Source organism: Prosopis cineraria, unplaced genomic scaffold, assembly GCF_029017545.1.
Source record: "Prosopis cineraria cultivar Desert tree isolate PC_DT_omini unplaced genomic scaffold, ASM2901754v1 PC4, whole genome shotgun sequence".
NCBI lineage: Eukaryota > Viridiplantae > Streptophyta > Magnoliopsida > Fabales > Fabaceae > Prosopis > Prosopis cineraria.
This window is the reverse complement of record NW_026555335.1, coordinates 35,447,395-35,465,008: the sequence shown is the minus strand read 5'-3', so window position 1 is coordinate 35,465,008 and position 17,614 is coordinate 35,447,395. Positions and strand designations below refer to the sequence as shown.

Below are 17,614 nucleotides of genomic sequence, written 5' to 3'. Positions count from 1 at the left end.
GGATCTTCCTCTTCTATTTTCTAAAGTCGGTGAAGTTAGGGTTTTCTTAGGAAGTGATTTTTAAACCTTTAAGACTATAAGTCTGAACTTATTAATTTAAATAGAGTTAATAAAAGTTGTTTAGATTATTTAAGTTTAATGTTTATTACTTTATAAGTGTTTGGTGGATGGAGGCCATTAGCGGCCGAAAATCATCACTAGTGAGGTTTTTTAATGCCATTAATGGTAGTTCTAGAGTTTAATAGATCTAATAAGAGCTAACAGGAGTTAATAAACTCAATGGGTATGTTTAAATGCAAGGAGATTGTAATTTTAAGTGATGAATGTGTTGATTTGAGGGTTGTAAATTCATTAATGGTGAAATTAATGATTTTAAGTATTATTAATTGTAGATTAATCTTCAACTGGAACCATTCAAGCTTGGAATAGCTTTGGAAGTTATTGGTATTAAAGGATAAAATTTTTAACCTCTAAAAAAATTTAGTTTTTGTAGTTTCTTGTTTAATTAATTATAAGCATTTAAGAGCTTGTTTGAGAATCATTTGATGCTTGTAAATTTGCTTGATGCAAGTGTGTGGTAATTTTGATAAAGAGATCATAACATCCTAAGTTTTTTTAATCCAGAAGCTAATTACTAATTAAGGGTAACCTAATAAATTAGTGGATTAAGTAATTTAATCATGATTTTGGATTGTAAATTTACATTTTGGGTCATTAGACAATTGTAAAGTCAAGGTAGGATGGAATTTTGAGTGGATTTTCAAATGATAAAGCTAAAATGAGAAGTATCTCACTCTACAATGCGCCGTGATGTATGGTGTAAAAAGTTGATTATTAAGTTAATGGTCAAACATGAAAGCAAAGAGAAAAGAAGGAAAAGAACGACAGAGAAGGGAGAAGAAGAGGAGCTCTGTTAGGCCATGCCATCACAGGCACCTGAGAGTTAGTTTCAACATATCTCCTTTCGAGTAAGCTTGGTATTTCCCTACTCTCTTGTTCTACCATATTTTATCTTGGTTGATATATGAAGAAATTAGATTTTTGAGATAATGAGCGATTATTGTTAGGCCTAAAGATTGTTAAAGGGTTATTGAAAGTGAAATTAAAGGTTTACAACTAGTTGGGTAGTTATTGATTGAGTTTTGTGGATTAAGCTTAATTTTATCCTCAATTGAAAGACTTTAAATTGTGAAAACTTTAGATTGATATTAATGGAGTTAATAGAAGTTGTAAGGAGTTGTGGAAGGTGGTCTGCACATAAAATAGTCCAAAGAAAAGGATTGGAAGTTTATGTTAGTTTAATTGTTTTAGCAAGAGATTAAGCTTAGAAATCACTAAGTTATGAAATTTGTGTTCTTATCACTCTTGCTTTATGAAAGTCTTGTTTTTGAGCTAATATCTTTTATATCTTCATCATTTAAATATAATTACTTAATTGTAATAATTCTACTCTCAAAGAAAATGAAGGAGAGATATTCCTTATAATAAAAGAAGATTGTTCTCTTAGGAAGAAACCTCACCAGTGTAGTGTGTGGTCATAACAGCTCACAAACAACTAGTTTAAACTTGTTGAAAATAGTGAATAAATCTCATGTGGTTGCTTGGATTTTAGGTATTTAAATCATTTTAAGAAAACATGTTAGTTTCTATACAATATGTTACTCCTTTACCTACTTCACTTATTCATTATCCTACTTCACTTGTTCATTACTCTATTTCACTTGATTTCATTTCAGGAAAATAAACAAATGAAGTAGGGCAAATAACAACATTCCATAAACAAATGAATAAGAAAAGTAGGGCAATTTTTATGTTAATTTAAATGAGGAGTAATTTTATCATTTTTCTCATAAAGTTAATATCAAATCAATACCCCTAGACTGTAGTGAAATTTTAAAAATTTAGAGGCTTACAATTTAAATAAGTATGGTCTAAAAGTCCTTATTGAAATTCTCTCTTAAATTTAATGTAGATGATTCAATTTAGTATTTAATTTTTATATATTGACTATTTAGATATACTCTTCACAGTTCAGATTTAAAATTTTTAACTTGTAATTTTTAAAAATTATTTTTTAAAAATGTCAATTTTATATATTTTAATTTTTAATATTATATTTATCAAAATAAAAATTATGAAAAAATTTAATATTAAATATGAACTATATAAAATACATCTGAATAGTCAATATATAACAATTATAGAAAATTTAATATTAAATTAAACTCTTCAAATTAAATCTAGGCTAGATTAATGATGAAAAAATTTATTAAAATTTTTAATAATTTTCACAATTTTTTATCATAAAATAATATTTTAAATTTAAACTATTCAAATTTCTCAGTATATCGATGAGCATGATAGTGCTCATTAGTGTGATAAGCACTAATCATGAATCCTTCGACCATAAGCTGAGTTGGAAATTAGGCCAACAAATAGTTTAGATTGGCCCATGAACTCATATCAAATCAAATTAACATTAATTTAACTTTTTTATATGAAAACACAGAACTCAAAAGTGTCTTGTATAAAAAAAATGATTATTTAGATGGTAAGACAATTAAGTTTATAAGAACTTCTCAATTTTTTGAACTTTTATTGGTGATGAGTTAACTACTCATAGAGAGACCAGTTTTGTGATGCAGATTAGTTTATTAATCTCCAAAAGTAATTACCTATTGTCATACAATAACCCTATATTATCCTTTTGGACTATTCAACTAATTTAATAAGTCGTTTTACCAAAAAAGATGCTACTCAAGAAGCTCAAAGGATCAAGAGTTTTTTCTCTAAACTTTGCAACACTCATTTTTCTCTAGATGTTGGTCCACTGAACTAAATTAGACTCATTTATCTTAATTACATAACCCTTCATAATGTAATTCTAATTCTAATAAAATATATAGGATGCCTATATTAAAGCCTATTATTAAAATAACCTCTCATCCTCATGAACCAAAAATCCAAAGTCTTTAATGAAAGTTAGCTCAACCATTTAATCTTTTGAAGTCCATCTTAAAACTAGTGCTTTTGCAATTTTCTTCCAACATGCTTTCCCAGATCATCACTTGCCAATCATCAGCCAATAAAACTCACAACACTTCCGTCACCTAAACACCATCCTTGAAAGGTGTTATCCTTTGAATGGAGTATTTGGCACCTACATCTCCTTATGTTCCCGTAAGAGTCTTTGCCAGTTGACTTTTCTTGTGTTTGAGTCCTTGCTACATTTTTTGCGTTCCATATGATGTAAAGCTAATCCTGCAATGGAAGAGAGAAGAATAAATTTTGATTTGAGCGCTTAACCAACTAACACCAAACTTTTGTGGCATTAGGGCAATCCCTAGGAATATATAGAGCGGAATTAGGGAAATTGAAACCAAAAGAGCAAGCTCTCCTGCAAACTCCATTCCCTTATCATAAGGAAAATCTTCTAAGAGAGAAATAGGTCTCATCTCTGTTATACCGAACATAAAAGTGAGATTGACTCATCTATTTTTATATTTCTCCAGCTTGATCTCTTCAAAGTATTTTGAAGAATGCAAGTCTCCTCTTATCATTATTTCACCCACGTGCACTGCCCAGCCGATGGCTCTCTGCCAGAGTATATTGCTTTCTTGAGCCTTTACAGGGGTTTCTCCTCCAATCTTGCCCCTCTCTATCTCTGATGAATAAATTGACTTATACACTTACTCAGCTCTTGTATGATTACGAGCCCTTTTCGGCTAAACCTGCATTGAGAAATAGCAGAAGAGAGTTTTCAACTCCATTGCCTTCCAAAAGAGATAACATTTTCCTCAACAAAAGCCTTACTTTCTTCGGGTTTTTGTTTTTCATAAAACAGAATTTCAATGCCACGTCGAAGCATCTTTTTTCCCTCGAGGACTCTTGAAAATTGGGATACATTGATCTCCTTTGCCAGCCCGTAAAATCAACGATTAATAACTGTATAGAAAGTGGGCCTGAGCCCTGAAGTAACATGGTCTTCATAACTAGGTCATGCTTCAACAAGGGATTGATTTATCATTTTTAACAAGGACACTTGATTTAAACTATTATTTCTTCCCTCATGGCCTTCTTGCATTCCCATCAATCATTTAGTTGAAGTAATGAAATGCTTTTTTATGGAGCTAGACCACAGCAGGCTAAATGCCTGTTCAGTAGCAAGGTAAGAAAATTAAAAAAAAAAAAAAACTAAAAGCGTTCAGGCAGATGTTCAAGCCAAATGAAAAATCTACGGAATCAAGATCAACAAGCTCTTGGTTTTTGCTGGTTCCAACACTGGATGTATATAAGTTCAACAAATAGATCAACTGGGAAAACTCCAAATCCATCAAAAGCCAAATACAGATACTAGCACTGGCAAATCCCAATTCCCTCCCAAGATAAACCTGCAAAGCAGCCAACATACAGCCACAAATGTACTTTCCATGCCATCAACTAGAACAATGGCCAAGGAAAAGCATCTCATCAAAAGCAGCAAGGGGAGAATTCTTCCTACTGCTTAGTAGTTTTACCCTGAGCTTCAAGTTTTGCGGCAACTTGCTCCTCAGATAAAGGTAAATAGTATATACGAGGAGTTGCTTTGGTCTTGCGAAAGAGATCATCCAGAGTAACAATAGGTGGGTCAACTTTTTCTGGAAGGGGTGGTGGGGATGGAAGCCGTTCTCTAGCTGCCGCTGGTGGTTTTGACAAAGGTGGTGGAGGGGGAAGAGTAACAGGAACTGGCCGCTGCTCCTGGTGCCGACGGGGGGAAGGCTCTGGCTGTGAGGTAGGTGGGGTGGGAGGAACTACAGGGCCACTACTGACAGAGGCAGCCTGAACAGGAGGAGCCTCTACCTTCATTTTCACTTCTTCAGGTTCAACAAACTCAGCAACCAAGAGGCGCCCGCCATTAGGCGGCCATTGGAGGTTATACACAGCATTCCGAGTCTCAATGGCTTCGTCCACTGATGAGTACTGCATCAACAGGAAACAACCGCAAATTACTCAACTGTATCATGAAGTAAACCTACAGGGTCAGAAGAGAAATGGAGGGATAAGAAAGAAGAACAAAGTCATACAGTGACATAGCAATGGGTCTTGATCTGATCCATCCAGAAACTGGCAACTTTTCCAGTCTTACCAAGAAGCTCATGCACAGCTTTCAGAGTAAATGGACGAAGGAACCGATCAATTCTTAGGGAATTAGTTGGGGACCTTTGTGGTGGTGGAACTGCCAAAGATCAAAGCTGAACTATTTAGAACGAAGAACAACATCACACATAGGCCTCACAAACATTGCAGCACACAAAACAGAATCAAGTAAATAGGAACAGGTATGACTAATAAAGGAACAAGTGCTTATTCAACTTTGAGTAAAAATATTCAGGAGATGAGCTCAATAAGCATCCAGTTGAAATATGTTAGAATGGTGATAGAAAAGTGTGCTTTGAGATGCATCCAGAATTGAAATACGGAAACATCCAGCTGAAAAATAACATTTGTTAATCTAACAATAGAAAAGTACAATTTGTACAAATTAAACAGAACAAGTCAATCACAATTATCACATCCAACCAACATCTGTTCCCACTAACCAATGCGCTCCTTTGGTGGTTCGTCAACTGCTGAAGAATTAGACAGAGAGAAGTTGCGCTTCAAAACAACCGGTTCATCCTTGGGAGTAGTAGCAGAAGTGAGACCGGTGCTTTGTGGAGCTGGACCTTTGACAACATCAGTGTTCCACCTGCGTAGCCTTTTAGCAGGCTCATTATTGCCAGGTAATGCATGATCTGTGACACAATGTTCAAAATAAAACTAAACCTCTGTACTGAAGAAAAAAATTAAGGAAGTTCGTTTGTCATTTAAATGCCAATAAAGGCATCATCTGAGGTGGCAAAATATGTTCCACATACAGTAACATGATTTCAATTAACACGAGAACAATAGTGTAATTGGGAGACAGGAAAACAGAAAATTTAGCGCTGCTAGCCTCACATGAACCTCCCAAAGCATATATTGAAATCATATATGAATTTGGATGCTCAGAAGCAGAAAACTAAATCAATATAGTATGAAAGTTGAGACCAAGGATTGATCTCCATATGGAATCAAAAGATATTACTCTTCTCAATTAAACATAATACAAAATTAAAATGTAAGACCAAAAAAGAGCAGAAGAACAATGGTCAGAATTTCAGCGTGAATTATAAATTTAAGAACAAAGATCAAGATAAAAAGCTTACCAGTAAATTTTCTTTTTTCAACAGAGGCAGGAGGATGAATATCACTGTCTTGGTGGGTAAAACTTTTTCCTGCAGATACAACACCTCCTACAACTTTACTATCACTTTCCTCCTTCACTTCACTATTCTCCCTCTTGTTTCTAAGTTCCATATCATGTAACTTAGAATCAAATTGCTTACTCTCCGGCAAATCCTCTTCCATGGAATCTTCGCCAGAACTTCTGTCTAAGTTTAACTTTTCTAGATACCCAACATCTTCAATGCCATTGGTCTTGTTTAAGTCTGAACTGGTAATATTATCGCTCTTCTCTTCAGGGGATGTCTTTTTCTCGTGTGGGTCTCCAACATCCATAGGATGTGTCTCATCATAAACAGGGACAAAATTGTTGGATGATGATTCCAACACCTCTGGCCTAACATTATCTTGTTCTAATTTAACATTATCAGCAATTATATTATCCTTTAGTTCATTCTTTTCATTAATTGACACAGAATCACTAGAAATAGAATCAGATTTTACTTGAGACCCTAAACTAGGGTTGACCTCAGATACCTGATTTTTTGGAGCAGAAGAGGGCGCCATAAGATCCATGCTTTGGGGCTCTTTGTCACAATCCAGCTGAGATTTCTGATCTTCATACTCTAGCCGAGCATTTGACACCTCATTCTCCAGCTTGGTTGCCGAATCCCCATTCTCCTTCTGTGTTTCTGTGCTATAAGAATCCTGACCACTAGCCACTACTTCTGTTAAGACACTCCCACTGACAGTAATACTAGGCTCCACAGTAGAACCAGGAATGACTTGCTCCTCATCCCCACTCTTAGATCCTCCACCAGTAGGCAAGCCCTTATGTTCAACTTCTTCTTGATCCATGACTGGCGCACTAACATTGGCATCAATTGGGGTGGAAACACCGTCCAGTTTTTCATTCTCGTTGCAATCAATACCCCCAACCTCAGTAATCTTTTCATTGGTCTCCCTTTCAATTGGCTCAGTTATACCAATATTTCCCCTTGCATCAATTGGGGTGGAAACACCATCCAGTTTTTCATTCTCGTTGCAATCAATATCCACGACCTCAGTAATCTTTTCATTGGTCTCCCTTTCAATTGGCTCAGTTATACCAATATTTCCCCTTCCAGCAGTTTCAACTGCTTCATTACTTCCTGTTTCAATTGTATTAACTACTTCTGCAACTAGAGTCCCAGTCTGTGGCTCTTCTGCCCCACCTACTGGTTGAGGATCAAGATCAGCTCCATCGGCATCATCCTTTTCAGATGCCTCAGCAGCCTCGGCGGCCTCAGCAGCCTCCCTGCTAATGTCTTCATCCAAACGCCTAATCAAATCATCTTTCAAACCTTTAATTGGCAGTTTCCTTCTCTTCAGCTCCTCTTTCAGCTCTGTAACCTTCCACTGATCAATGGGTCGATTGTCAAGAACTGGATATCTTGAGGACATTATATCCAAATACAACTCACCTTCACTAACCTGTAGTCAGAAATAAAATTTCATACACAATCAACTACAGGAAACCAGCCAATGGAAATTTTTTGTTACAAGAACTTAGGCTAAAAAGAGAATATGTAATTTCCTAAATAGAAGACATTGAAATTACCAGGAGATTGTCATCATGAGCATGCAACAAAATCCAGAGAAATCAAATCATCATATACATTATCACAGACACGCCAGACACTCAATGATTAAAACCATTTTTTCAGAAATTGACTTCGACGCTGAACCTAACATTGCTATTGGCAACCCAGTACGTTCTAGAGCAACAATCCAACTAAAGACAGAATGTTCTACATTTACATTCCATTTTTCTTGACAGATTTTTCCAGCTTTCCTTATTCAGATCCACCCCAAGTCAAAGTATGTATTAAAAAGGAAAATATACGCCGGTACACACTGCAAGATGTTGCCAAAATATTAACTAGAGAAACCTAAAACTCATAGTGTGAAAGCGTCAAGAATGAACAGAATAAAACAGATCACTAAACAATTATCATGCAGATGAAAATTTCGCTGCCACTTCGCAGTATCAGGAAATGCATAACATTTAATATGGACAAGATTTGTGTATCGCACAAAGCAATTGTAGACGTAATAACAAAGCATTTTATACAACCAAGAATAAAAAATTAGAAACCAAGATCCTGAGGGGATTGTGGAAATACTTACAATGACAGTTTTGTTGCAAGCGCAAGGGTCACACTTGGCGTATGGAGGGAAAAGAGTAGATATATGAGAAACCCTAATTTCAGAACACAAAACCCATCATAAGCGGAGAAGAAACTGAGACGTAAAAAGAAACCGACGAAGATACACGGTGAGATTAGACTCCCCAAAACAAATGCTCTACTCGACCCCTAACTCGCTTCGTCGCCTGAAAACAGCCAAACAGAAAATCTAAAACAGAGGAGCTACCGAAACATTAACAGAATTAAATGAACAGCCACAGTGATTTGTCGAAAAAAAGGAGAGAAGAAAAATGAAAACAACAAAAGATGGAGAAAGACGGCAATTATTCTCTTCGTTATTGTTTCGGAAGGGAGCACTAAAAAACTGGCTATCTAGGGTTCTTTCTCTCCCCAGGAAATTTTCGCTCCGCTATCACGTACTCTACCCAGAGCGTTTTTTGGGAAAAAAGAATGGCTTGAAAAGCGATAAATGAAATTAAGATTTTGTCAAGCAGAATGTCAAAAATACCATTAGTACACGTGGCAGCAGGGTGATTTCGTTCTCGGGTGCTACGTAATTCATTACTCATGGCCCAAATTCCTTTCGTCAGACAAGGGGGCATTAAAACAAAAACAAAAACAAAAAATTGCACCAACGTCTCCTATAATTTGACGGGGAGAATGACAAGAAAAAATAAATAAAAATATTCTGAAAATATACTAAAGGTAAAAGAAGTAATGTGAAATGTGATAATTATTATATACTCCCTTTAGTCATATTTATAAGTTATTTTTATTAACTTTATCAATACCAATATAATAAAAATATAAAAAATAAAAATAAGTAAAATTCTAAACATAATCCTTAAGTAAAAAATAAAAAGTAAGTCAATCATATAATATTATTTTTATATCTTTCTCTCTCTTACTTTTTTAATAACAATTTAGAAATTTTAATTTAAAATAAAATAATCTCATCAACAAATGACTTATAAAATAGATCAGATTATGCTTCTAAAAAGTGATTGAAGTGGAGGAGTAATTTATATAGACTTGTTTAGTATATTAATTTTTGAGAAAACAACAAGTTTTTCATCAATTTAAAATTTAAAAAAAAATATATGAACAATTGTGACTCTTAGAAAAAAAATGATAACTTCTGTTAAGTAAATGACCAAAATCTAGTCGCAAATTACAAGTACTTTTCTACCATTTTCTTCATTAAAAAAATATTATATACAGAAGACAGTGACTGCTTAAAAATATGAAACGACGACTTCTCTTATCCAAACAACTCGAGCCTAATAATAAATTATATGTAACTTTCTGTTATTTTTAAAATCGGTAAAATGTAGTGACTATTTAAGATAGGAAATGGCAGCTTTGATACAAGTGGCTAAAACCTAATAACAAATTACAAATACTTTTTTACCTTTATGTTAAGGTAAAATGCAATAAATGAGAAACAACTACTACTTAAAAATGACAACTTATCTTGAACAAATGATTAAAACCTAATAGCAAATTTCAAATACTTTTTATCATTTTTTTATCCGTAAAATGCAATACATGCATCATGGTGATTGCTTGAGAATTGGGAATAACAACTTTTCTTGTACAAGTAACAACTTCTATTGTACACATGACAGAAAAATATAGTAAAAAATCTCTTATACTGTGGATGGGAGGGAGTATCATTTATGATTTATGAATAATATAAATGTAAATTTTATAAATAATATGAGATTTATGGTTTAAAAAACAATAATGAGTTGTTATATTTTAATAGATTATAATGATGAAATTGATTTTTAAATAATAATCATGTATTCTGAAATTTGAATAATAAATTAATAAACATTGTTACCAACATAAATTAATAGGCATTAATTTATATAAAACATAAAATTTTTAATAAGTTGTTCTAAAACATACTATTTTTAAAAGTCGAGACATAATTTAGCAAGCTTTGAAGTCTCCCTCATCTTATTTATAAAAAATTAAATATTTAATATTTTTGGATACAATAATTTAATAAAAAAATTCAAGTGTGTATATGTTTGTTTATTCAAATAACTATGTAATTGATTGATGCATTTGAGAAAAAATCAAGATACTAAAAACTGAATCGATTATTAAATGGTCAATGCACTAATTTAAGGATTAATGGTCAAAACTATAATTAAATCGTTATTAAACTAATTAAAAACAAAATATTAAATTAAATAGGTTAAGACACTATTTAATGATTTATAGGTCCAATCAAACGAGTTAATCTCTGTTTCCATACTATGAAAAAATTAGATAGATAAATTTTGTAGGGACAAAAAAAGATAGATGAATTTATTTCAAAACATACTAAGCACACAAGTGCTTTATAATATGCGTAAAAAAAAAAATTAGATCTAAACGCGTGCAAGGGCTTCTGTTATCCAAAATTTAAAGCATGGAGTGATGATTATATGCGAAATGCATGTTGCACAAGCCATTTGTTGCCACCATTGGTTCAAATCTCATTATCAATGTGAGTATTTTATTTATAAAAATAATTTATAAATAATTTTATAAGTATTATTTTAGTTTGAAAGCATGTGCCTTGACCTTAGTGAGTCCCTAAAATCTAATTCCTCTAAACTTTATGTTAATAAAAAAAACCAACATATATAGTAAAATTAGATTAGTTGATATGCACAAATCTTTTTAATTTTTAACTGTAAAGAAATAATTATTAATATTTAAAATGTAACAATAATTCCTTGCAAGTTTCAATTAAAATTATATGTAATTAATTAACTCCTCATTCATAGGTTTCCACTATTGTCATGTGTAACATTCAAAAAATTGTCTCATTAATTAATTAAGCTAATGAAAGGTGATTTTATAAATTTAAATATACTTGAGTTTAAGGATGGTTAGAGACAGCTAACAGACATATCGAGTTTAACTTTTAGCATTGGATTGAGTTTGAAAGTGAATTGGGCCACCTAGGCTCAAATTAAAAAAGAAAAATTAGCATTTAGCCCATTATGTTTTATGCTGCAACATAATGCATTTACACTGCAGCATAATATCAAAAATCAAACTTAAGAAGGCATCTGCATGTACAAAAATAGAAAAGGAAAAAGAGGAAAATGAAGGAGCTCGTGACTCTCTCTACTAGGATATGATTTTGTTGATGTTTTTGGGAGATTTAGAGCTTTTAATCAGTAAGATAAGCCTCCTCTACCATTTCTCTTTCTTTCTACACCATTTTTAAGTTAGGGCTCGTAGTTGGATAATCATTTTCAAACTTTGAGAGCTTTGAATCCAAACCCGTTGACTTAAATAAAGTTAATGAGAGTAATTTGAGTTATCTAAGCCTAGAGATAGTAGTTTATGCATCCATGGAGTGGGTTCTTAATTATGGACGAATTTGTAAATTAAAATGCCATTAGTGATAAAGGTTGGGGTTGTTGGATGCCACTAATGATGGTAGATGGATTTAATGAAGTTAATTAGAATTAATGAGAGTTAATAAATTTAACGTGGTAATTAAACTAAAGAGTTGAGAGTTTTGAGCGATTAAAGTGTTGAAATTTGAGGGTTGAAAATGAGTAATTTGTGACAATAATAATAATTTTGGATTGTTAGATGATATATTAGTGATTATTTAAGTTGTTGAAAGCTAAATAAAGTTAATGAGAGTTAATAAACTTATTAGATGTGAAGTTGATTTTGTAGTTGATAAATTTGATTATTAAAGTATGAAATTAAATGTTGAAAATAGTAATTTTGATGATTATTAGTTATGGATGTTACCTCTCAAGAGTTTGATGTAATTGAGGAAAATCTTACTTTTACTTTTTCATGTTAATTAGCTACTCGGTTTTTATAAACTATTGTTAGAGTATTTGAAAAATCATATATTATGATTTATGAGATATTGAAAATAAATGTGTGTGAACTTTTCAATCGAAAGGTTGTTGTGATATAGAGTAATTTAAGCAAAACTTGTACTTATTTCATGTCTCAAATGAGTAATACGGGATGGTGGTAAATTGATGAGTTATATGGAGTTATGTAAAGAAAATTATAAGTAAGTGTTAAGTTATGTGCTAATTTGTGATGCTAGAAACATATGACAATTGCGTTATGATACTAATTATGATGATTATATGCATGGTATAATCATTTATGGTGAGAGTTCACCTAAGGAGAAAAGTAGTGATAAATCCATGCGGTATTGTCAGCTTGCCATTGGAATCAAAGCTAGCTAGACTACCAATATTTAGAATTAGGAAATAGTCATTATCTCATTATTATATAAGGACTACCCCACTTGTTTTTCAAAAAATTTGAACCTAACTAGTCTTTACCGGTTTATAAGAAGGCTAGTTTAGAGGTGCAACACCTCATAGTTGTTAGTATTGGAGAAAACCACGACTCACAAGTAAATATAGTAGCCTTGGCCAAGTAACTCCTCACAAAATGAAAGGCTTGGGTAGTCTTGTGACAAGGATGAATCTCACTATATAGCCACCAATTTCATATCGAATGTGTCATGAGGGTATAAGGTTAGCATTGATCATACATATCATTATATGGCCACATGGTTATTATTTAAGTCTTACACTTTTTATAAAAGGTACATAATTGTTGGTATTGTGACTCTTGCACGCTAAATAATCTAATGTTACATAATTGTTAGTTTTGTGACTATATGAATTAGGTGATTTAATATGTGAATATATTTCATTTGAATATATCATCTGTATCATTATGATTAATTAACATGCATTAATATATTTTTGACGTATATTGATTATTAAATAGTTGTACTTACATCTCATTTAACATTTTATAGGTGCTAGTTTGGGTCAGGATAAAAGTAAAGCACCAAAGGCTTATGAACCTTGTTTCCTACTATAAGCCTCTTTATTTTGGTTTTTATATGTGTAACTAATTTGATAATGCTAACTAGAAAAATGCATATTTTAATATTTCTTGCACCATGTAATTGTTTATATTGATTGGTCATATCTTGGGCCAAGAATAATGTATTATGATTTGAGAAGTCTGGATACGGCCTAAAATATTGGTGTAAATATGGCTTTTGAGTTTAAGATCATCATAATTGAAGAGTATGAGTTTGATGTTAAAATACCTCTCACTTTGCTTTTGATTAGTTTAAGGTTGAGGGTTAAATTTGTGAAACATATCATATTTGATTGCTATAGTGCGTTACATAGATTGTTCTAAGCCTATTAAACATGATCTAGGTATTAGGTTGTGCTTTTAACACTTAATGTGAATTTTGGACACCTAATTTGTGGTTTAAGAGTAACAATGTATTAGTTTGCATTTGTGGTATCCAATTTGTGATTGGGTTAGAGTTTGGAAATGCAACTAGTTCCATTAGTTAAAATCTTGAAAGAGCTTTCTGTGAACACCTAAATCACCTCAATCAAACAAAGATTGGAGGCATATCAAAAATTTAGTTAGAAAGTCTACTATAACAACATGTGGCTCTCATATGTCCTACATGTTACACCATAGTGTAAAATGTTGTGCGCGCAATGTAATTCCAAACTTCCTTAAAGTATACTTATTGTGCCTTATGTCGCGGTGTATTTGCATTATGCCAAGTGTATTGTGCCAAAAATGTTGTTTTAACTCTTTTGATCCTGAATTAATTTGTTACCTCATGTGATATGATTTTCACGCTTCGGTATATGTTTCTACTATATTTTAAATTAATTTATATTTTATTTCAAAGTTTAAGTTATTAAACTTAGGATCCCAACTTTAAAAGATTTATATTTTCAAATGAAGTTGTTCTTAGATTGTGAAGTGAATATTCTGATACTTGATTTGAAACTTTTTAAACTATAATTGACCTTTGATTTGTCTTTTACTTCTTACTATAGTTCGTCTTCTAATAAGTATTTAAAGTCTACAACCATGATTTGATAATTATATGATTTAATCTATACTTACTATGGAGGTTTTGACTAAATGTTGGGATAATAAGGATAACGTTACATTATGCATCAAGGATTATTGAAGGAGAAATAAGATTCTTCATCATGCTTTGATTTGTTTTAATGCATATTATTATTATTATTATTATTATTATTATTATTATTATTTGATTGACGTACCACAACCTTTTGAGACATAAATAGTAGAAGGAAGACATAATTTATTTAACTTGGGTGAGCCATGAAGCTCCGTTGAAAACAATCATCTGGTCCTTGATATAAAAGTGGAAGATCTTGTCAAACAATGTGCTTTGACAAGGAAATTACGATTCCTCCCACTTGGTCCTCGGATGACATTTTCTGTGCACAATTGAAAAGGAAATATTTTGATTGACTTATAGCTTATTTTGTTGAGAGCAAGATTAATATAAATAGTTATAATGCATATTGACTTGGTAGAAATTTTAGTTTAACATTAATTGACAGAGGTCACATTATTGTGAAAAAAATAGTTGAAAATAATACAAAACAGTTTGAATATATTTAAAGAAAACTAGTGAATATATTGATGAAAAGAATGAAACAAACAATTTTCAGTTATGTAAAGAGAGATAGAGAAAAATTAAAGAGAACATTAAATAAAATTATTGAAAGGAATTTTCTAGTGCCCAAAGATTTGGTAATTGTTAATAGAGTGTAATAACATCATATAATTTATGTAACTGACTCCACCTACTAAAATGTTAATCTCATTTTGTTTAACATACTCATCGTATTAACACAATTTTCAACATTGTTGATACTTGTTGGACTGTAGGAATATTTGTAGAATGAGCATGCCTAATAGCTTAGCACTCTTAGCATTCACCTCTATTTTGAACAACTTGCTCTATTAAAAAAAATAAAATATATAATTATCAATCACCACTATAAAATTGCTCATATGTAACACCATATATTAAATAGTTATATACACAATCGTTCAATAAAAAGAGGTAGAGATATATATTGGACGAATAGAAAAGCAATCGTCCAATATATATTTATATATTGAATGATTTTTTTAAAATCATTTAATATATGTTTAAAATTTTTAATTTATTTTAAAATTTTACAATACTAAATACATATTGGACAGTGATCTGCAAACCGTCCAATATGTATTTAATGAATTAGACCGTTATATTTAATAATCGTCCAATATAATTTCAAAAATCCTGCATCAGATTTATCGGTCGCATAGGTCATTTTCTTCTTCATCCCTTCTCCGTTCCAGTGGTTGTGCGTGGGTAGTTCTCACAGATAGGTAATTTCTTCTTCTTCCCTCGTCGTTCTCGCAGATAGCCGACAAGGGACACGTACGGCTCTTGATTTCTGGTTGTTGTGCGTGGCGGCTCCGTTCCTTTTTGCTAGGGCTTGAAAAGTTAAAGCATTGGGATTATCTTCTGCGGCAGCCTAAGCAGTACATGAATAGGTGAGGAGGTTTTAATTACCCAGGCATCGATAGATTAAATATGTTTTTGATGTATGTTAGGTATCTAATCTCCTACCTACTCTTCTAGTTTATATTAAATAATAGCCTTGTTTTTTTGGAGCCAGTTGGATTTTAGCTTGCACAAAATTGATTGAGTGAAAGAACCTTGAATTTCATTCGTAATATGGCCACAGAAACATCTGTTGGTAAATCTACTATACTTTCGTTTCTTTTTATCTGTGGTTTAAGGTTTATAGATTAAAAATACAATTAGTTATTAGACTTCCTTTTAAATTATTTAGTATTTGTGTCTTCCTTTTTAGAGGTTGCCAAGTAAGCACCGATCATCACTACTCTATTTATGGAATTTGTTAGTTTGAGACGTGCTGTTGAGAGGGGGGCACAGGTAATATTTTTTTTTTTTTAAATTTTGCGTAGCATATGATTGTGGGATTCACATGCATATTTATTGGAAAGAATGCAGAGAAGAAGCTTAGCCATAATTGATAGAAAGTGTACTAAAAGATTATGCAAGCAAAAGAGTCATATGTTCTAATTGTGTTGAGTTTTCATGAATATGTTTTTAAATTGCTTTTTATGACTTGAAATTGAGCTATAAGAATGTTGAGTCATCTGATGCAGAGCTCTGAAATAAAGGTGATATGCATATTTGGATCATTGGAATTTTGTCTTTTAGTATTGGAATTTTGAGGAGACTTGTGAATCTTATGCTTCTGCAAGCTAATTTTTTATTTGGCTTAGGAATTAGTTGAAGTTGTATGTAAATATTGGGCTAGAACTCATGCCATTAAATTGAGCTGGAAACAAAACTTGGTCTTATGGTTTTATCTTAAAATCATACTTTTTGAAGATTTTGTGTATACTTGTGTTGATTTACTTTGGAAATCAAACTTCTGAGACATAGTGGAATCATATAGAAAATCATTCGTGAAGACCTTGGAAATGTTAGTTACTCTGCTATTGGAGCGCTTTCAAACGAGATTCAGGAGCTTAGGGAATCAATAGAAATGCCTTTAATGAATCCTTGGCTATTTCTAGTGGCTGGCATCAAACCACCCAAGTGATGGTGATGCTGGATGAATAGCATAGTACACGGTTAAAGAATAAGAATTGATTTTTATGTAGGGTGTTCTTCTTTATGGACCTCTTGGAATTGGAAAGACATTAATAACTAGAGCAATAGCAAGCAATATAGATGCTAACCTTTTGAAGTTTTTGACTTTGTTCTCTTTGCTGTGTATGTACAAAATGCTTTATATGTGGCCTTCTAATAAAACTTGTACTGTCAATTGAAAATTTATTGCCACTGTCATTGGATATGCACACAATTATCAGATAAAAACTCTCATCGAATTAAACATGCTTCATTAGATGCCTCTATTAAATTGACTTTAAATTATACGATCTTTTTTGTTTAGCCTTGCATCATTTTTATGGATGAGATTGATATCACTTGTGGACGCTGATTCAGTGAGGGAACAGGTGCCTTGGAACTAGTAAGCTCTAAAGAACAAGCCCTTGGGTGTCTTGGAGACTTTGATGATGCTGTTGGTTTTCTCATCCATAAATGCTGTGATATTAGAAAAGTTCTTATGGCAAAGTCTATTTGCAATTCACAATGCTACGGTCATTTTTTACGGTCTTTATTGTCTTTTGTATATAATTTTAATTTATCAAATTAACATGTCCAAAAATGTTCAGATTTTTCTTTATCATTAATGCTCCATGTATATGGGTGTTGTATTATT

The 17,614-nt window shown here is 32.2% G+C and overlaps 1 protein-coding gene and 1 long non-coding RNA gene across 3 annotated transcripts; one reads left to right on the top strand and one right to left on the bottom strand.

The window, feature by feature from the left end:
- Window positions 1-4,215: 4,215 nt before the first annotated feature.
- Window positions 4,216-8,877, bottom strand: LOC129308642 (uncharacterized). The gene is made up of 5 exons (XM_054949907.1): window positions 8,413-8,877; window positions 6,228-7,716; window positions 5,580-5,774; window positions 5,064-5,215; window positions 4,216-4,959 (listed from the first exon to the last, which is right to left on the bottom strand). The coding sequence occupies exons 2-5, from the start codon at window positions 7,684-7,686 to the stop codon at window positions 4,498-4,500; spliced, it is 2,268 nt and encodes a 755-aa protein (XP_054805882.1). The 5' UTR covers window positions 7,687-7,716; window positions 8,413-8,877; the 3' UTR covers window positions 4,216-4,497.
- Window positions 8,878-15,586: 6,709 nt separating this feature from the next.
- On the top strand, window positions 15,587-17,614 carry LOC129308064 (uncharacterized). Of its 2 annotated transcripts, XR_008592533.1 has the most exons (3): window positions 15,587-15,845; window positions 15,971-16,051; window positions 16,169-17,614. It is a non-coding gene; the product is annotated as an uncharacterized LOC129308064 (long non-coding RNA). The 2 variants fall into 2 exon arrangements; XR_008592532.1 differs by having other exon boundaries at window positions 15,971-17,614.

What these genes read in the sequence shown, in the direction of transcription:
- LOC129308642 (XM_054949907.1), bottom strand. Translation starts at nt 7,686, where the DNA reads ATGTCCTCAAGATATCCAGTTCTTGACAATCGACCCATTGATCAGTGG. An exon ending in ACCACCAAAGGAGCGCATTG is followed by an intron (nt 5,216 to 5,579) that starts GTTAGTGGGAAC and finishes GATCTTTGGCAG; the next exon opens with TTCCACCACCACAAAGGTCC. An exon ending in AGACCCATTGCTATGTCACT is followed by an intron (nt 4,960 to 5,063) that starts GTATGACTTTGT and finishes CTGTTGATGCAG; the next exon opens with TACTCATCAGTGGACGAAGC.